The sequence below is a fragment of the Anser brachyrhynchus genome (genome assembly GCF_964034855.1).
Source record: "Anser brachyrhynchus genome assembly, chromosome: 5".
Taxonomy (NCBI): Eukaryota; Metazoa; Chordata; class Aves; order Anseriformes; family Anatidae; genus Anser; species Anser brachyrhynchus.
The window spans coordinates 27,498,110-27,519,334 of NC_137699.1; the positions used below are offsets into that span (position 1 = coordinate 27,498,110).

The following is a 21,225-nucleotide window of genomic DNA, read 5'->3' on the forward strand; positions in this document are numbered from 1 at the left end:
TTTTAAATAAGCAGAAGTTCTGGAAAGCTAGTTTATTAGCATTTATAGAATGCCAAAAGAATTCCATCTGAAGCACTTCGACAAGTGATTTCATTACAATGAGATATCATACATTTGTATTTAAAGTCTGTTATTAGTATCAACGTTGTTCAGTTGTTAAATACTAAAACTTACAAAAATCATTTCCCTTTATTTGGACTGATGGACCATTATTAGAATTTAAAGTTTCTCACAAATGGTCATGATCTTTGAAAAGTTGGATAAAAACACCTTACTGAAAATGCTTTCTAACATGGTTCCATAAACCAAGTGCAGAAGATGTCTCCTGATTTTCTAGGCCATCACCAAGGTGCAGGTCACAGCTTTAACGCCACAAGGCATATGCTGTGTAATCACACCTCTTACCACTGTATTTCAAAGATGGGTTCAAAATAGTGAAAAGAAGTGAAGGCATGAATTTTGACACCACCATCTTCCTCCTCTTTCTTTTCTGGAGTTTTACTTGTTTACATTCTCTTTGCCCTCCACCAATAGAATTTTATCCACACTATACTGACACGATGTTTGGTCTAGCCACACCACAAGAAAGTGTTAGTCATTCCCACACCTGACTCATTGGGATTCAGCACACACTCCTGAAAAAAGACGGACACACTCTCCACTGAGGTTTGCTGATCTGTTCTTACTTCCTTGGTATCGGATTGCCCTCTGCCATCACCTTTGTTTTCTTCTGGAGAGCAGTGTTCTAAATTTCTTTGATGACTACCACCCAGACTGACAGGTGAATCAACCTATGAAATGTAAATTAGTTAATATCACACAGATACAAATCTGTAGGGCTGGGAGGATAATCATAGATAATCACAACAATCACATACTATTACAAAGGCTAATGCTTCAACATAAGATTGCAAAATACCTCTTAAATAACAGTTTTCAGATCTGATATCTGATACTCAGTGTTCTGACACACTAATGAGTCTGTTTTCTCAGGCTCATCATTTCACAGACTGCCGGAGTTGGGATTGTCACACTAGGAAGGACTTCTGAAGATGTATGCCATTTCTGCTACAGGAGAGTACAGCCAACCAGTCTGTGTGTACAACAGCCTCGACCATTTCCTGACACGGGGTGCTCTGCACCAGGTTGCATCCTCATCTCTTGCTCATATCACAGAGTTTTTTCTAGAGCCTTTGAAGGGCTGAAATGCTTATGCCTAATTCATCAGTCTCGAGGGACAGCAATGTTCATGCAATTACCTATGATGGTTATGTCAGAACTTGGATTCAAAGTTACCTCATAGTAGCCTTAATACCTGACTATGAACCTACAAAAAATATATTTTTTTAACATCTTTAAGAAGAATTTAGGTATGATCCCATTCCACAGACAGGTGAACGGTACAGCACTACTGGACAAACCTAAATCTCAGATTCTCAAGTCCCAGTTCCTACAACCTAACAACTGTATTACATAACCCCATTCCCAAAATTAAGTTAAACCCTGATATTAGTTTTTTCAAAGGATGGACAAAACACCTTCCTTCAAATAGGATTTTAGAATTTGTCAAACTCCTGGAGCTCGCCTATATTTCTTGGAATACTATTAATTAAAAAAAAAAAAAACTTTAAATAGAATTTATTTAATAATCTGATTAAGTATTAAAATGAATACAACCAAGTTTTCTAGGTGGTAATGCTGAACAGACCTTTCTGCAGCAAACATAAAAGATTCCAACTTGGAAAAACTGAATTAAACGTTATTCCATACATGCATAAGGAGCAGCCCGAATTCATGAAATTTAGCATAACTCCTTAACCCATTGACAGGCCCCAGAACTGTATGCAATGCTAAAAGAGCAGAATCTTATTTCTTTGCCATTCTGCTAAGAAAGCACAAAGTTTCAAAGCAGCTGAAGGTGAAAAGAATTACCTTTGGCAAACATGGCTCTGGTGTTAATAACTCCATAGATGCACTTAAAGATCTACAACTAGCGTAAGCTCTTGAGCTAGATGCAGGCCGTGAAATTTTATCCAAACTCCCCCTTGTAATATCCATTGTAATCTAAAACTGAAGAAAAAATAACAGTAATAAAAACACCTTCCAAACTACCAGTTTATTAGTAAAGCAAGAACACGAGCCCATTTCGGATGTAGATTAAACAAGTTTCAAATCCTTTCTGGCAATTTAGTATCGAGAGGTCTGTCTAGTACAGATTACCTTACTACTCAAGCAGACAGTTTTTACATATAGACAAATATATACCTGCATCACCAAGCTAATCAAAGGATTCGAGTGTGCTTACTGACAGTGATCTTCAGATTGCATGAACCTTAGAAGTACTTGCACACCTGGCATGAGGAAGTGCCACAGCTTATTTTGTTTTGTGCTCAGCGCTTCTAAACAGGGGGAGCTCCCAAACCCAAAAGACCATATTCCCCATCCCCTTTCAATTTTGCTTTTAAATGACAGACGTAGATTCATTGCATCAGTAAGGTTGGAAGAGACCTCCAAGATCATCTGGTCCAACCATCCCCCTACCACCAGTGTCACCCACTAAACCATGTCCCTGAGCACCAGGTCCAACCTTTCCTTAAACACCCCCAGGGACGGTGACTCCGCCACCTCCCTGGGCAACCCGTCCCAATGCCTGACTGCTCCTTCTGAGAAGAAATGTCTCCTCGTTTCCAACCTGAACCTCCCCTGGTGCAACTTGAGGCCATTCCCTCTAGTCCTATCGCTGGTCACCTGTGAGAAGAGGCTGACCCCCAGCTCCCCACAGCTTCCTTTCAGGAAGAGCAACAGAGAGCAATAAGGTCTCCCCTGAGCCTCCTCTTCTCCAGACTGAACAACCCCAGTCCCCCCAGCCGCTCCTCACAGGACTTGTGCTCCTGGCCCTTCCCCAGCTTCGCAGCCCCTGTCTGGACGCGCTGCGAACTGACGGGAGTTCGGAAATTGACGGGAATGAGGCACCTGAGGAGCGCTGGCAGCTTTCCCAGCGCCGAGGTAAAGACAGCAGTGCCCGTTGAGGCGAGGCTTACATGTACCGAGCCCGGCCACGGAGAGGTGGACGGACGGACTGACTGACTGACTAACGGACGGACGGACAGATGGGCGCAGAGGCCCCCGCCCGGGCCGGCCCCAGCCCTACGCGTTACACTGCCGGCGGCGCCGTTGCCGTGACGATCCCCCCCCCCAGTCACCGCTTGAGCCGGCCTCTCGCGAGACGCTGGCTTGGGCCGGGCGGAACCACTGTCGGGGCGGGGGGGGCGGGGGGGGCTGGGGGGGGCCGCTCCTTGCCTCCTGCGGGCTGCCCGGGGCCGTGGTCCTGTCACCGGCCCGGGGGGCTGAGGGAAGGCTGGCCGCGGTGCTGAGGCGGATGGTGGTGGCAGGGGGTGTTGGACCAGGTGGGCTCGGAGGTCTTTTGCAACCCTAACGATTCAATGAGGGGATTAATTGCAGCGTTCTGATCAGCCTGTAAATAGCAGAGACCGCTACCAGCCCCTGCAACTTCATTTTGTATCTCTGTGTGTGTTTAAAGTCAGGTTTCCGTCGGCAGCAACAGTTTACAAGAAACGTTTTGAAGGAACAAACTGCGCCACGCTAAAAGTAAGGTTTTGACTGGCAAACATTTCTGCCAGAATAATCCCTAATTTCCTGGGGGCATGGATTTGTGGTCTGCAGTAAGCTCTTGTTGACATTCAGTGCACGACAGACGTTTTACTGCCCCGTTACGGGAATTGTCCTTATCTTCCTGGCATTTTTTTCTGGCATTTAGTGCAGTAATACAATAATAGCCTTTATCATTAAGTGGTAAAGACAGACAGAGAATACTCTAGCAGTGTGTTTTAGCCTCCTACGTGAGCATGCTAAGCTCCAGGTATATCTATCCGACTTTTTTTTTTTTTCTGGAAGGAATGGGCTATCGTTTTTGCTTTCATGTATTCATACCTTTGTTAAGAATACATTCTCCTCTCCATGTGGTTTGTCTGTGGAGAACACTTGGAAAGGAAGCAATAATTAAGTACGGAACACCACGGGGGACAGCGCGTCTCAACGTTCAGCAGTCTCACAATAACATGACATCTTTAACCAGTTTTAACGTTAACATTTTTGTCCTTCTGTCTTCTGTATTCTGTGGCCTTGGGTTGAAATTTCTGAACTTTTCTTATCTACAATGCTTAGGAAAAGAAAAAAAATAAGGTTGTTTCTAATGGCAGTTGAAATTCCAGGAGCTGTACATCGCTAGGGATAAACTTGAGAGCAATCCAACCTGAGACCCCTCGAAGCACCGACGATGCTGCTTTCCTGAGGCGCCTGCCCTGCAACTGAAATGAGCTCAGCAAGGCTGTAACGTACCAGTCAGGACGCAGCAGTCTTCAGTCCTCTACTCAGAGGTGAATTTTTGTAGAGATTATTAAATATTAAAGAATTTTGAACATTACCGATGGTGGTGTATTTATAATGAAGTTTGAACTAGTAAAGCAGAAAAAGGGATGTGATTTTCTTTTTTGCCTTTTGGGGAATATGTCAGTTTTGTTCCATGATAAATGAGACCTATCTGGAACATGATGGGGATTAAAAAAAAAAAAAAAAAGACTGAATGGAAGAAAACTGTGCCTAGAAAGGGCATAGCAAGAAAAGCACTCAAAGCTGTGCTTTTCATCCTAAAAGATAGGTTACAACATCATGAAGATGCATTTAGACAAGCTGTCTTGATACTCGGTCACCATAGCAACAGAATTCATTTATCCTTTTCTCCCTAATCCCGTCAAGAAGAAACACAAATGAGGTGGGAAATACAGGAATTTTTTTCCTTTTAGTACTGCTTATATTCATACTCCTCTGCTGAACAATGTTTTAATACACAGGTAGCCAAAACAGTACCTTCACTGTTGTACTGGTAGGAGGGCAAATTACCAAGACTTCATTTAATACTTACTACGTATTTGATATTTTAAATTTTCTTCGCATACTCACATGAGGTAGCTTTGCTTTACAACAGGCAATAGTTTTAAGGTAGACTGTAACAGTTGCACTACTGAGAGCAGGATGAACACAGCTAGTGTTCCTATTAATTCTCCTAAACGTTTGGGGAATAAACAGACCCTTTTCTTGTAAAGGACAAATAGATTATTATCTTTGGACTGGTGTGCACCAAGTCAAGGGTAAAAAGTCAGGAATTCTGGGTCATATTCCAGCTTTTCCAGAAATCCACCGTGAGGATGAGCAGCATTCTGCAGTACGCTCCATCAGCAACAGTGATGCAGCATAGAAACCGGTCAGCTGAGGAGGAAAGGCCGTACTAAAATGCTAAATTCAGAGTCAGCGGTAAAACTCCCATCGTGTTCAATAAAGCCAGATTTTCATTCTTTGATTTGCATTTGGAATTTCCTGCCTTGACAAGGCTGTCTTCTGTGCTGCTGCTGGAAAGCAGCGGGTTGAGGAGGCTGGAGCTCGGCAGGGTCGGCGCTGTGCTGAGCTGTCTGCCCACGCAGGGTGCAGAGGGCTGGAGTCCGCTCCCCCCCTCGCAAGGGCACTGGGACAATGAGGCCCTCACAGTGCCTACTGACAGGACACGACCCAGGCAAGACATACAGGGCTGGGTTTCACTGAAAATAGAAGCACAGAAGAAAGAATACTGCTTAATGTGCACCAAGGAATTTTTTGAGTAAGCCGTCATCTTGGTGCATTATGTTTAGCCATAGGGATGCAGAAGAGCAACTAAGTAGAGAAACAACCCTGGTTTGCCTTAATAAATGCTTTTATATTCAGGAATTGGATCTGACTTGGTATTTCTTATGCTTTCTTTAAAAAAATAGCCCACTTTCTCCTCACGGATAAGGAACAAGAGAACCACTCCTACGTACACAGAAGTTAATGCTCCAGTAATAAGATTTATCCCTTAAATCTATTGTCACAGCCCAAATTACACCAGGCTTTCCTTTCTTCTATCCCCACAGCTTTGCTTGGTACTTCAATTTTTTCATCAACAGTCACGGAGAAGAATATCTTACCAACACCTCTGATGGTTAAAAACAAACAACATAAAAAATTTTGCTTATCTTCAGTGCAATATTTTGACGTTTTTATATTGAATGCTGTAGAACATTTAGCCCTGTAGAATTTGTTTGAAGAAGCCTACAGACGGCAGTACTGACTCAAAGGTACCACTGCCTTCAGTGAAGTTACAAATCAAACTCTACAAGTCAAATACTCCGTCTTGCATAAAGAGTCTCCTGAATTACTGTTTTCTGATGACAGGTTTCTATAGAGGCCATACTATGAATCTTATACAGATGTTTTGTTCCATGCAAAGATGTACTCTTGGGTATTTTTTCCATTTCTCGTAAGAATTCCTATGGATAAACTGTTGGAAGAGGGACAAAAATAAAATATTCACAACTATTACATTCTGAATTAATTCTTCAGGTGTAAAAAAGACCTTTATTAATTTCTAGCTGAAAGGTTTCAATGTCTTCAGCCACAATCTGTTAAAGAACTGTGCTCAAGTTCTTATGTGTGTTACATTTGAAATAAAAATATATTTTTGTCTCAACAGTCATAAAAATAAACACAAACCCCTTGCTTTTCCAGATATAAAACAATCCTATAGAATTTGTCTCTTCAAGTTTATCACTGGCATTTCATTCAACATGAGAGGTGAAAGGGACAAAACTAAGACCAACTTTGTTTTCCTTAAACGAAGTTCAGATCTGAGTAGCCATTTATCCATTCATTAATCACAGAGGCTTTGGCCAGTATCTATGTGTAATTGAGCCATAAATATTGAATCTAATCAAAATTCATAAGGAAACTATAACTTCTGCTTTGCTTTTGATGTTTGGGGGATTTTTTAAATGGATTCTGTTTTCAGTAACTTCAGAAAAACAAACAAAAATATTTTTATCAGTACTTAGAAAAAAGTCTGTCTGCAATGGCACTTCTCTACCTCTGTCACAGAAGAAACACCTTTTCCTGGAGTATTTCTTCTGTCTGATTCTGAGCAAACTGTGTCTGCCTCCTCATCTCTGCATCTAAGAGGCAAGGCAGCTAGGGAGACTGCTCCTTGCTCCCAAGCTGAGAAGTTCTTGAACTAGCAAAAAGTGAACAGCACTGAAAACAGAGAGGAAAGAGAGGAAAACTATTTACACAGTAATTTACAAAACTTTTTTAAAATTATTTTTATTAAAACATTTGCTTTGAATGCCATGTAGAAATCTACCACCTCAGAGCCACCAGAAGCTGTCGACTTGCTTCACACACATGAAAGGAAGAACAGGTACATCTCCAAATTTTGCTTCAGCAGGTTTTCTTTTTGTCCACTTTCAACAGTAACTCTTTGGATTTGGCAAGCTACTGTGAACTTGCCAAGATAATTCACCTTGTCCTTTTAAGAAGTATGCTTTAAAGAAAACCACTTTCATAAACAGACAGTTACAATAGGTGAAGGTCCAGCATGCACCGAAGGGCTGAACTACAGGAGAACCACATGGAGTGTCTGGGCATTACTAGATTGTGCTTTTCGGAAACTACCCACTGAGACAACAGTGAATGCCAATAAGAAGGAAAGACTACCTGCGACTGAACAAGGATTAAAATGCCAGGGTACAATAGTTTCAAGGTCATCTAACAGACTGACACAATTCACACAGTATAAACAAGGTGATGTGCCTGTGATGATGCAGGGGGCAAGCTGCAGTACAATCAACTCACATAGAAAGGCTGCTGTGCTGATACCAGGGATGGTGTGACTCTGATTCACCAGATTTGGAAGTCTCATGTTTGTACACTGGGTGGTCTAATCTGTGAGACAAGTGGAGTAAAGAGGATTGGTATTTATAGCAGTGAAGGTAAAAGGAAAACCTCCCTACCTCTTAACAATACTGAACAACAGCATTAGCAAAACTTGCCTTTTGCAGTCCTTTATCAGCTTCCTCGCTCAACAGGTTCAATACAAGGCTACTAGCATTTCTGACCCTTTTCTTTCATTTGCTAGCTTTCCTGTAAGAAAACAAGCAGAGTGCACCAATAGATACAAGTCTATTTTAAGGCTGACCCCTTGCTTATGTACACAATACATACATAACACTGTTGGGACATTGTGTCCTTTTTCACAGGATCAAAATGTTACATTTATACCCTTGGCACATATATTCTCAGAGCTTGAAGTAAAAGCTAGATTGGAGACAATGCAGGACAAATCCTGACCCCAATAAACAAGAATGTATGTTTTTCAAAAAAGAAATGGTATTTCAGGATCTTTTTATCAGGTTTGTGACACACACAACAATTTGGATATCCTTGAATTTGCTGAATTTTTAAGCCAAAATATAGTTTTAAGTTTTAAAAAAGTTTAGTTCAACAAATAATTGGTAACTAATTTGTGCAAGAGTCCAGCAAGTTTTATTTGAACATTGATTTGAGAAATTGGCTTAATAATAGATGTACTTAGTAGTCCATCTTATTTCATTAATGAATTGTGCAGAAGCTGGCTGTGTCTGTTTACAGGAGGTTAGGTCTTATCCATTTTGCATCCTCTTGTACTCCCTAAATCCTTTCCTATTAAGCTTCTTTGATAGCCAGTCCATTTTAATACAAGGGTCCCCAGCAAACAAACAACCACATTTCCATTCTTCAGTCATAAGAAAAGTGTTCCCAAAGCCACGTCTGTTTTTTGAAAGCTAATCAGGAATGTATTATTGTAGGTATTTCACAAATAAAATCAAGAATCACCATCTTTCAATGTATTATTTTCATGAAAACACGTTAATAAAGAACACTTGTGTGTGTGTTTCCCTTTTGTTTGTTTTAATTGTATTTGGCACAAAAAAAATCAGCCTGTAACAAATTTCAGCACAACAAAGATCCATGGGATCACACATTTAACAGAAGGTGACCTTCATCTGTCACTTAAAGCTCCTGCTCTTCCTAAGAATCCACCTTGGGAAAGATACTGACTTTATTGTTTCTGCTGATTTTTCTTTCTGCTTTACATTTAGGCTGCTTTGTCTGGATTAGCTCTTCAGGGGTATTCCCCAAAGGAGGCAGGAGTCGCTTCTTACTGTTCCGGTTTTCTGAGAGCCACTGTGGAGGCAGCTCAAAGGGTCCAAAACCAAACTGCATGGAATACTTGTCATTTACCATATCAGCTTCAGTGGGCACAGCTGGCGCTACCTGAGCTGCAGAGTCTGCAATCATCTGCGGTGCAAATTTGTGAACCAAAGTCTCTTCTACCTCTAAGCTGGTGGTAGGTATTTCTTTCTGCTGAAAGTCACCAGAGCCAATGGACTTAGTTTCATTCTCCTCATCCTCTGTTGGCTTGAAGATTTGTTGTTGCCCAATGTGAAACATCTCCAGAAGCTGGCTCCCTGAACGGACATTGGGCTCCAGATTAGCATCTGCAACACCACCCGAGCTGACAATGTTTCTCCTGCTATACCTTTGGTGCAGCTGTACTATCGTCCCCACTAAGCACTTCCGTACAGATTTGTTAACAGTTAAAAACAACAAAGGATTGGCTAGCAAAGAGACCTTGGGCAACCAAATGGCAGTGAGGAGCAAGAAGACTGAAATATCTGAAATATTGAGTATGGTGCGGTAAACCACCAGAGTCACGTAGGGAACACTGCAGAAAATAAATATCATAACCATAGAAAGCAGCATGGCATGAAGCTCAGCTTCTCGCTGGGAGGCGTAAGGGATGGAAATTGTATTCTGAGGGGTCCTTAAGGCAGCTATGATGACTTTTTTCTTCTGGCTGGCACTCAGTGCCCTGCGAATAAGAATCATGAAGAGAAATACCACAGCCACTGGTACAATCACAGTGGTGATGTTATAGACGATGACGTAGATCAGGTGGCCAAGGGAGTAGCTCCAGGGTTCGGAACAGGTGGACATGGCATAAATATCAGACACATTGGTCACAGCAAATACCGGAATGCTGGCCACTATTGCATGGGCCCAGATGTAGATAACCAGGTCTCGGGATTTTGCATCAGATATTTTCCTTTCCAGAGGGTATAAAACAGAATAGTACCTGTTGGGGAACAAAAAAAAACAAAAAAACAAAAAAACAACACACATAACTTATACAATGCTTGTTCAGAACAAGCATAGCACTTGTGTGAAGCCTCTCACGAGCTGTCTGAGCATAATGCTGCCAAATCCCTGACTGAGCTGCCAACTGACTACCTGCTGTGAGAGAAAAGAAACAAGGGTCTGGTTTTGCAGGTCTGTTTGTAGGAAAAAAAAAACTAATATTTGCAATTCAGGGTCCCATTAATGGTGAAAAAAGTTTCACTTCAATGTGTATAAACATTATTATGAAAGAATAACTTTTCTACTTGTGCACTGAACAGTATATTACACACAGCACAAACGCTCAGAATATGTGATGGAGATACAGTTATAAAGCTGTGGAAGGCCAGACATAGTTAATTTGAATAGCTACTTTCTGATGGGTTTCTCCTTATATTTGGATAATAACAGCTGTTGGCTACAGATTACATGCACCTGCTGGAAGTAAAATGGAGTTTCGCTTTGCACATGCTCTGGCTGGCAAAGCCCTGAGCAAAAGAGTAGTCAAACACTGAACACTCTGTGTACCTTAAAAAAACACCACACATCTCTGACATCAAATTTTCATTCACCGATTCACTGTTTGCTTACTGCTGTGAACTTTTAAGCTTACAGACTTTCCACAGGAGACCTAACCTTTTACTCTTATCCTCATAAGCAGTAACAACTTGTGGTTTTTATTAGTAAGATCACAGAAGTTTTACTAGGAAAGGCCAAATTATAACTGTTCCAGTGGCAACACTGGTATGCATTATAGGTAACGATACTGTACTTACCGAGTTACTTACCAAGTTACCAAGAGACTTACCAATTTATTAGCTTTGTTTTTGTCAGACTAACTTTCTGCAGTGAGACATGTTAACAGACTAACAATTTTATCTAACGTATATAAATACACTATTTTAGCAATATAAGTTATATTACAACAGTATTTACCTTTCCTTAAAAATACCTTAGTCACTCTCAAGATGATAGAGGTGGGATCAATGACAGCTAATAATAATAAACAAAATTAATGGAATCCTAAAATTTATGCAGTCCAAAGGTCCACCTGTGTTTTAGACTTATGTTCTATATACAAAATTTCTCTGAAATAATTCTGGTTGTATTAACAGGGGCATTTATTTCATTTTATTTTTCCTTAAAGAAAACTAGATTTGGAAATTGAAACTGTTGGACAACCTACCCGAGCCTGGCGGGGCCCCTGGAGCCCACCTGGTCCAAGCCCTGCTCAGGCAGGGCCACCCAGAGCAGGGTGCCCAGGTGGCTTTTGGAGATCTCCTAAGAGGAGACTCCAGCACATCTCTGGGCAGCCTGTGCCAGTAACAGCATAAAACAACACTCAAGAGCATTTACAAGACTGAAATGAAAGGGAAGAAAATAGTACCATGAGTGAGAAAAATGGGAGGAAGAAAAAAAAGAAATCAAGCATTACCATCCTGGCAAGTTTGACCTCTTACCTGTCAAGAGCAATGGCTGGAAAACTGAGGATGGTCACTGAGCAGAAAACTTTGTGCAGGAACTTGGCAATTCTGCAGAAGAGCATCGTGTAGATCCACCAGCAGCAGTGTGGACTGGCACTAAGAACAATGTCAAAAGGCACACAAACTAGGCTGGCACAAATGCCCGAACAGGCCAAATTCTTAATGAACCGGTTTGTTACAGACTTAAGTACCGATGTTCTGCAAGTTGACCACAGCACCATGATGTTACCTGTGAGTGGAGACAGGAAGGATATCAAAGCAAACAAACATAACCAAATGAACAACAACAACAACAACCACCCTCCCCCCAAAAACAGCATTAATTTTAACAGCTCTGATTGTTCCCTAATATTGCAAATAAAATGCACCTGCTTGGAGTTTGCCAGGAGTCACTGATTTGAACCACCACACTGCTCAGGCTAAGAGGTCTGTAATGGCCAGTGGCTTGGTAGGTCAGGAGACTGGAAACACACCAATTACACCCCAGTCACCTCCTCCCAGTTACCAGTAATGAATAATTGGAGACTTTCAGAGACAAGTGGCTAGGCAGAACATCCAAACTATGTTTTCAGGTGCTTATGTTGACTCACACATGAAGTGAGTGATCCTGGGCATCCAAATTCATAAGTCTGCTAAAGTGCTTATATTTTAATAATTACTACATTTTTATAACAGACAAATACATTGTAAGCAAACAAATACAGATGTGCTATTAATCTGTCTCTCTGTAAGTGGAGCACAGCAGCTTGCTTTTCCTTCCACTGGCCAATGTAATGGCACAGAAGGCCCCTGTGAAGCCACATCCAGAAGAAATTTGATTTTTTTTCCCCCCAAGAGATTCTGAATATACATAATATTGTGCCATTAAACAAATAGGACAGGAAAAAAAAGACTATGCACATAACTTCACTAAAGAACACACTGAACGCAACCCACTGTTTTGGATATTCAAGCCCTACACATCTGTTTCAAATAGGGAATAGACAGGAATCAGCAGCACAGAGAGAACCCAGGATTAGCTAAAACACAGTTTTTACCTCCCCATCTTACTTTATCCAGATCTCAGGAAGAAATACCACATCACAGAAACAAAATTTCCACCCCAAATTTCTCTATGATTTTAATTCACAGCAGCACAAGAGTACATGTAGCAGTCTGTTCTGGCAGCTCTGGGCCACTTCTGCCATGTACCGAGATGTCATAAAAAACACTCAGAAAACAGGATTTTGTGTCTCCTTTGAAAAACTGTCTTTAGCAAGCTATTTATATTTTATTTTAAAGCAAATAAATATTAAAAGAGTGCTACTAGGGGAAAAAAAAGGCTTAATAGAACAGTGCAAAAATGACGATGAATTTACTTTTAGTCTTCTCTCTCTTGACTTTGATCAAACAGCAACGATTCTCAGGTTTCTGTGATGGCACAGGGGAGGGACGCTAGGGAGGGAGAAGGCGGCGAGAGGCAGGCAGCCCCTTCTCTCCTCGGCCCCCCATCGCCCTGGCGCTGGCTCTTCCCTCCCGAGGCAGGCGATGTGCAAGGGGCAGTGAACTCTCAGGCTCATCAGATGCTGTGACAGGCACTTTGTGGTACCCAGGCAGAGGGGGGGTTACGGTGCAGAGCTGGGGAGGATCTCTGCTAGCACAGCTGAGCAGGGCACACGCACAGCCTGGCCCCAGCTTTCCACCCATGCCTGCACAGACAGGGTTTTGGCTCAGGTTCCAGCACCTACAACTTGATTTTTTTTAAGTGCTGTCTCCAGACACAGCATTTGAAGACTCATTGACAGCAACAGGAAACAAAGATTTTCAAAGCATGTCAAAACTGGAACGCAGCAAGGCAGCCAGAATAAGCTAGAGTATTCTTACGGATATGTGCAGACCATGCATTTCTAAGCAAGATGTTCAATTAAAACTGAAAGCTGCCTTATGTTTCATCTAAATGTTTGTCATATATACATCATAAAAGCAGCATAAAAACTTACAAAGTTTTCTCAGGGGGCTGATGAGCATTCTTTGTAAACTTACAAGGCATCAGAGTTACTTTCAGAAAGCATTCACCCTTTTACGAAGTGATCTGACAAAGAAAAGGAAGCAAACGTATTCTATACAACTCCCCCTAGTAATCAGTCAGAGTTTTTAATGGAGAAAAACCTCAAGTGGAACATGCATCTCTTGATGATATTATGCCCTAGCTAATCAATTCCAATGGAGGTTTTTTAAATGCCTCTTTCCATAGGGCACTAGGCAATAGTAAATCATCTTGCCAGGCAGCAGATCCAGGACAGAAATAAAATGTAATAGCTCAGCTGCGTGACTGATTAAACTATGTTCAAATCTTCATACTGAAGAAGTACTGCAATCATTCTTCGTTAGCCAGTCCACTGTGCACTAGGCAAAAACTGGCCTGAATGATCGGTGAATTAGTAAAATTCTCAGCACTAGCCAAATTACACAGCTTTGCTCATGTGTAAGCTAGTTGTTTCGCACTAGCAGTAACTCCACAGTAAAGGCCAGTATCACACTTGTAAAATATGATTCTCCTTGGTTTTATTTCTCCTGGAGACGTACTGTGCAGTACCACAAGGTCAACCAAAGCATAGCTACCGGCACAAAAGCACTGCTTGACAAGACAACCCCATTTATTTATTCTGCTGCAGCTGGACAGCATGCATAGTGGAGTTGAGCTTCCTACCTGCAAGAAGAATCGTTCTTACCACAGACTACGTCAACAACTGCATATTGTCGGTAACATGTATTACTGACATCGGAAGCTCTTAAGTTGATATGTAATTGATTTATGAGACTGTCAGATTTTAGTGTTTTGATAGGGTAAACAATATACACAATGAGAGGACATCTTACACTGCTGATTGAGATACGAAAAAGCAGCTGCAGTCCCTCACAGCTGACAATTCCTTAGCTTGATTTTTCTAACCAATTAAAAAAAACCACCCTACCAAGCTTTTATTTGCTGAGTAGAGTTTCCCTATGGTTGCCCACAGAACCAAAATGCCAGCGAGAATATATTGTTCATGTGGCCAATGTGTATAAAAGAAAACAGGGAAGTAACATGAAATATCAGAAAGACAAGTTTAGCTTCTTGATAAAACAGTAGCCTTCATGCACCATCTCCAATAAAAGCATGCAGTATTAACTTTGAGATCTACCTCACAGACATACTATTTAGGTCTGCAGTATTTAAATGTAATTTGTAATTCAATTTTCTACATACTGTGTCACGTGTCTTATGCCAATTCCTTTTGGGTAGCTGACAAAATATTGAGTTACGTATTTACCAGCTGATGTACTTTAAAGAATGGAATCGTCTGGTTTTGGCAGGTGCTTTCGGCTTGACAATATATTCAAAAGGCAGTATTCAATCAGTTGTATTTAAAGCTTCCAGTTACTAAGAGATAAGCAGTCAGCCAAATCACTGGCTTTCAAACATCTCTCTGACTTCCCAGTTATTAAAGAAGTACTGCTCACATAGTAATAACATATTACTACAATGCCCTGAAGTAGGGGAGAAGCTGTGTTTGTTTTTAATTAAAATCTTTCATCTGGTTTGAACTGCATTGATTTTATAACCTTACTTCCAAAGCGAGTTTCACCTCCATTAAATGATTATAAATGAATAGAAAGAAAAAAAATCAGAAGGTTTAAAAATAATTATTCAGAAGCTGCTAGAGAACTTCTGAGCTACTCTTCATGGTCCTACAGAGAAGCTTGATTCAAGACTCTAGGTTTTCAACTGTTGAATTACTTCTACACATTATGTCTTATTGTCATTGATACATCACAGAGCCACAAGGACGTGAAATTAACTCTGGTGCTGATTGATTCTAGATGGAAATGGAAAGACTAAAGCATACAAAATACTGGTTCTAAGATAAGGAAGAGCTCTTAGACAAAGTCAGAACCTTAAAGGCAAAAAAATGATAAAAAGGCAGGTGTTCACTTGGGGCACTGGAAAATTAATGAGTGAATATCCTTCAGGGTAACATTCTCCCTCCACCCCTCACTTGCAACCATGAGTAATTTGCATATTTATAAGTCCCTCTGAGCTGATGAACCAGACGATCAGCTTCAGCACAAGCTAGTAGCTCTTTTTGCTGATGCTTTTTAATCAACTATTTCCCTTTATGCAGCTCAAAGCCACACAGTGAAAAAATTACACCAGAAAATTTGTATAGCATCAAATATTAAGAAGCTTAAGAACAGATTCACAGATTCACAGATTTCTCTAGGTTGGAAGAGACCTCAAGATCATCGAGTCCAACCTCCGACCTAACACTAAGTACTCCACTAAACCATATCCCTAAGCTCTACATCTAAACGTCTTTTAAAGACCTCCAGGGATGGTGACTCCACCACCTCCCTGGGCAGCCCGTTCCAATGCTTAATAACCCTTTCGGTAAAGAAGTACTTCCTAACATCCAACCTAAAACTCCCCTGGCGCAACTTTAGCCCATTCCCCCTCGTCCTGTCACCAGGCACGTGGGAGAATAGACCAACCCCCACCTCTCTACAGCCTCCTTTCAGGTAACTGTAGAGAGCGATGAGGTCTCCCCTGAGCCTCCTCCTCTCCAGGCTGAACAAGCCCAGCTCCCTCAGCCGCTCCTCGTAAGACTTGTTCTCCAGACCCCTCACCAGCTTGGTCGCCCTTCTCTGGACTCGCTCGAGCACGTCCATGTCCTTCCTGTAGCGAGGGGCCCAAAACTGAACACAGTACTCGAGGTGCGGCCTCACCAGAGCCGAGTACAGGGGCACAATCACTTCCCTCGACCTGCTGGCCACACTGCTTCTTATACAGGCCAGGATGCCGTTGGCCTTCTTGGCCACCTGAGCACACTGCTGGCTCATATTCAGCCGACTATCCACCAATACTCCCAGGTCCTTCTCGGCCAGGCAGCTTTCCAGCCACTCATCTCCCAGCCTGTAGCTCTGCTTGGGGTTGTTGCAGCCCAGGTGCAGGACCCGGCACTTGGCCTTGTTGAACTTCATGCAGTTGACCCCAGCCCATCGCTCCAGCCTATCCAGATCCTCCTGCAGAGCCTTCCTGCCCTCGAGCAGATCGACACACGCACTTAGCTTGGTGTCATCTGCAAACTTACTGAGGGTGCACTGGACGCCCTCATCCAGATCATCAATAAAGATATTAAAGAGGACCGGCCCCAGTACCGAGCCCTGGGGGACTCCACTAGTGACCGGCCTCCAACCAGATTTGACTCCATTCACCACAACTCTCTGGGCCCGGCCATCCAGCCAGTTTCTAACCCAGCGAAGCGTACGCCAGTCCAAGCCCCGAGCAGCCAGTTTCTTGAGGAGAATGTTGTGGGGAACGGTGTCAAAAGCCTTACTGAGGTCAAGGTAGACCACATCCACAGCCTTTCCCTCATCCACCAAGCGCGTCACTTGGTCATAGAAGGAGATCAGGTTCGTCAAGCAGGACCTGCCTTTCATAAACCCATGCTGACTGGGCCTGATCGCCTGCTTGCCCTGCAAGTGCCGCGTGATGACCCTCAAGATAATCTGCTCCATGCAGTATGCAACAGACTGCATACATTTCCCACTTTGTTCCTTCTCACCTTTCAGAAACTACTCCTTTCCATGGAAGAGGATAACAACGTTCCAGGCAACAAGGTAGTTCAACAAGCATTACAAGCAAAGGCACTCCGCATCTTCTCACAGCGTGCAGAGCCACTTTGCTGTTCTACATGTATTAGTCATTCACTGTTGAACTGCAAGTCACTAACCTAACAATGATATTCCCTGTGGGGTACAACTGCAACCAGGCTGTTGCATGTCCTCCCAGTGGGCAAAGCTGTTGTTTTCATCATGGGTTCTTCTCTGAGGTATTTCTGCTGCAGAACTGGCCCAGGGCTACATAACCTTGGATTAAGAATTGATGAACTACACAGGAGTGGCATTGGTTAGCTTAGAGACATCCAGGGAAAGCTAGGGTGGACAAGCAGCTGGAAAATGTGGCATCTGGCTGTTTACCTGCAAGTCCTGGATATGTGCATCATTTATATGTGATCACATGTGACAAAGCATATCCCATAGTGGTTGCACAAAACTCCAACACTGAAAGAAAAAGTGCTTTTCATTTCAAAACGTATCTTTGGTCTTCTCAGAGAATGAGCCAAGCCTACAAATCACCCTTACTACATTTGACACTGGCTGGCAACATTATCAATACACAAACTGAATGAGGAGAAATGTATCCAGATTCCCTGCGCCTTTGAAAATTTCTCCAGGTAAAGAAGAGGAATAGGAAATACTAAAAGCGAGTACTGCATGAGAAGCAGCTCTTCTCACATTAGAAACAAACGTATGTATAAAACCTGCCAAGCATCTCTTTTATTTTCTCTATCATAAATGTCAATATTCAAAAAAAATCTCCATGCACTAATTCCACTATACTCAGATTGAAAGGTTGATTGTTTCTAGTTAACCCTTACATTTTTTGAGAAATATCAAAGTCAAGCAACCACACAGTACATGAAGTTGCACAGAATTACACTGAGAAAATAAATACAAGAACAGTCTGACACATCATGCTGCCCAGAAAATGCCCTTCAAGCCTTTGTAGCATTTTAAGTTCACTGTAATCACAAGGTGTAACATTCCTTGAGCATTAAATGTTATCAGGGTGCATGATTTTTGATTCAAAGCAGCAAAAATTTTCTCTCCCCCAAGCTGTACCCCCCTCACGTTTCACTGCCAGACACAAAGTGTTGATCCAGGCATCAACAGCTGACATAGTTTTGAAGTAATAGCTCTTAGCAGTAATTCAAACTAGGTAAGAGATTCTTAATAATACCTTTAAAAAGCAGAAGGATGATCCCCATGGAAACCACTGGTTGTTATCTAAAACAAATGCATTTGCCATGCAGCCATCCAAAAAAAACACACCTATTGCTCTTTGTCATCTCATGGAACGCAATCCATTAGCTGGGTACAACATTGGTTTTGTATTTCTGTGAACATTCATCAGCACATAATTGAACCAAAACAAAGTCCACACTCTAGCAAAATGCTTCTCACAGCTTGCCTTCCTCTGCTTGCTGATTTCCCCTTCCATCTACAACGTGGTTCTCAAACATCCTTTCCATCAGAGAGCCTCCTGCAGCCCCTACACACACAGTCTGCAGTGTTACAGGAAAGGAGATGGCGATCCTCTCTATAAAAAAGAAATTAGGAAGCAACCAGAAAGGCTAGAGATAGGCCTTTTTCTATTGAAACCCTTCATTAAAAACCAAAGCTACCAACTGAACAAGTCAGTTTCTGTCAACATATCCAATGGGGAAAAAACTCTTGTTGAAACACAAGGGTGATTACACTCTTAAACCTCCAACACTATTATTATTATTGTTATTTTCAGAGTTCTTTTGAAGATGTTTTCTGCAGAACTTAGTCTGTTAAACTACAAGCATCACTCAGAAGGCAGTACAGTAAAAACATTTTTGGCAACCCATGACAGGTAGCTATCAAATACCCTTATGCTAAATGTATGTTGTCTGCTTACTTGTCTCCAGAGGCAACAGGGGTGTATCAGAATACATTCTGTGTTATACAGCATGAAGAAGTGCATTACTTTATCAAAGAATCACAGAGGGGTTGAAGCTGGCAGGGACCTTTGGAGATCATCTAGTCCAACTCTGCTCAAACAGGCCCAAATTGTTGTAATTCTTTATAAGTATTGTATATCCTAGTTCAAAAAAAATCATACTGACAGAATTGCCTTTATACATTAAAAAAACAGCATAAAAACAGCCAGAAGTTATAAAAGGTTTAATTTGTTTTCAGGAAGTTTAGTGTTCCAGCTACTGACTTCAAAATTCAGTGATAACACTTGCAATCCAGTTAAAAGGAATATACAGTAACTTTGAATTAATTTGCCATTTTAACATACTCCTTTTATTAACAGTTTGTGCACACATGCAACCAAATGTTTTGTGTCCCAGATGAAGCGCCTACTGCAGGAGAACTGCCTTTGAATAAAGTTTGCTGTAAAATGAACCTTTTTTTCCCCCCTTCAGAAATCAAGTTCTGCCCTTAATGAGAGGCATCTCCTTAAGGATAATGTTCCTCACTCCTATTCTTAGAATTCTCATTCACACTTCAGACTTGTGGTAGAGCTGCCATTGGTATGCATATTCATGACTATGATTCACTGATTTTCTCCTTAAAGTGTCAGTTAATGGGCTCTCCATGCCTAGAACACAGGGTGTTCATGGTGTATTTCCTCATATCAAGAAACAAAATTTACAGAATCATTTAAAGAAAAAAGCATTCATGAAGCCAAAAAGCATTTAATTTCTCCACAGTACTTGGCTCTCACCAAAGCATGCCCTCTCCCCATGCTGGGGGCCTTCAGGTTTCACAGTCTTCACGTTTCAAACTGAAGGAGTCAGTGCTGTAACCTAATAGCAATGAAACCAGCCCTCCATTACCAGCTGTACCTTATAGGTAGCTTGTTACATGTATACATGGTATCAGGCTGAAAAAAAAGAGTCTTTGTCCTACTTAAATCTTAACTACTGGCTTAGAATTATAATGATGTAAGGGATTGGGATTGACCAGCACCAAGATGGTCACCAAACTGAGCCCATGTGAACTACACCAAGCACAAATGTACCCAGTACAAAGCAGGTACTTGAAGAGCATTTCAGCTGAGATGTAAGTTACATCACAATTCCTTTAATTTCAAGCACAGTATTTGTTCACATGGCTCCTGTTCCTAAGAAAGCGTATCACCACAAGGGAGAAATGGAAGGAGAGTAGCTCATTCAGAACAGGTTGGTCCCAGAAAGCAAACGGACGATTTCCTTGCAGGCATGGTCCTTGACTTGTGTTGCAGCATTGCCCAGGCCAACACCTGAACACAGCCTGCTGGCAGCAGCTGCCGCAGTGACAGTAGGTACAAGTAGGATCTGGGGGTGTTGGTCAATGCTCACCTGAACTTGAACCAGCAGTGTGCCCAGGTGGCCAAGAAGGCAAACGGCATCCTGGCTTGTGTCAGGAATAGTGTAGCCAGCAGGACCAGGGAGGTGATCATACCCCTGTACTCGGCTCTGGTGAGGCCGCACCTCGAGTACTGTGTTCAGCTTTGGGCCCCTCACTACAAGAAGGACATCAAGGCCCTGGAGCTTGCCCATAGAGGGGCTACGAAGCTGGGGAAGGGCCTGGGACACAAGTCCTGTGAGGAGCAGCTGAGGGACCTGCGGTTGTTCAGTCTGGAGAAGAGGAGGCTCAGGGCAGACCATATTGCTCTCTACAGGTACCTGAAAGGAAGCTGTGGGGAGCTGGGGGTCGGCCTCTTCTCGCAGGTAACCAGTGACAGGACTAGAGGCAATGGCGTCAAGCTGCACCAGGGGAGGTTCAGGTTGGAAATGAGGAGACATTTACTTCTCAGGAAGAGCAGTCAGGCATTAGAATGGATTGCCCAGGGAGGTGGTGGCATCACTATTACTGGGGGGTATTAAGGAAAGGTTGGACGTGGTGCTTAAGGACATGGTTTAGTGGGTGATATTGGTGGTAGGGGAGTGGTTGGACCAGATGATCTTGGAGGTCTTTTCCAACCTTTATGATTCTATAAAATAATAATTTACAGCTGTATTTGATAAGTGTAATCTTTTGAAAAAATAAGTCCTTAAAA

General features: G+C 42.2%; 2 protein-coding genes and 1 long non-coding RNA gene across 6 annotated transcripts in view; 1 reads left to right on the top strand and 2 right to left on the bottom strand.

Moving 5' to 3' along the window:
- FSIP1 (fibrous sheath interacting protein 1) overlaps positions 1-3,150 on the bottom strand; it is a 90,435-nt gene extending 87,285 nt beyond the window's left edge. For 2 of the 3 annotated variants that reach the window (XM_080595290.1, XM_080595288.1), the window contains exons 1-3: positions 2,974-3,150; positions 1,933-2,070; positions 608-791 (exon numbers count right to left, since the gene is read on the bottom strand). In XM_080595290.1, the coding sequence (XP_080451416.1) occupies positions 608-791; positions 1,933-2,058 (310 nt within the window). In that variant the 5' untranslated portion in view covers positions 2,059-2,070; positions 2,974-3,150. The remainder of the gene's footprint in view (positions 1-607; positions 792-1,932; positions 2,071-2,973) is intronic. The other variant, XM_080595289.1, reaches the window with a different exon arrangement.
- A 125-nt stretch (positions 3,151-3,275) lies between these two features.
- LOC308196394 lies at positions 3,276-5,947 on the top strand. 2 transcript variants are annotated; one of them, XR_013952179.1, is made up of 4 exons: positions 3,276-3,407; positions 3,542-3,609; positions 4,233-4,397; positions 5,202-5,947. It is a non-coding gene; the product is annotated as an uncharacterized lncRNA (long non-coding RNA). The 2 variants fall into 2 exon arrangements; XR_013952180.1 differs by lacking the exon at positions 5,202-5,947 and having other exon boundaries at positions 3,279-3,407; positions 4,233-5,194.
- Positions 5,948-6,420: 473 nt separating this feature from the next.
- Positions 6,421-21,225, bottom strand: part of GPR176 (G protein-coupled receptor 176) — a 42,721-nt gene continuing 27,916 nt past the window's right edge. The window contains exons 2-3 of the mRNA XM_080595293.1: positions 11,541-11,793; positions 6,421-10,039 (exon numbers count right to left, since the gene is read on the bottom strand). Coding sequence (XP_080451419.1) covers positions 8,932-10,039; positions 11,541-11,793 — 1,361 coding nt within the window. The 3' untranslated portion in view covers positions 6,421-8,931. The remainder of the gene's footprint in view (positions 10,040-11,540; positions 11,794-21,225) is intronic.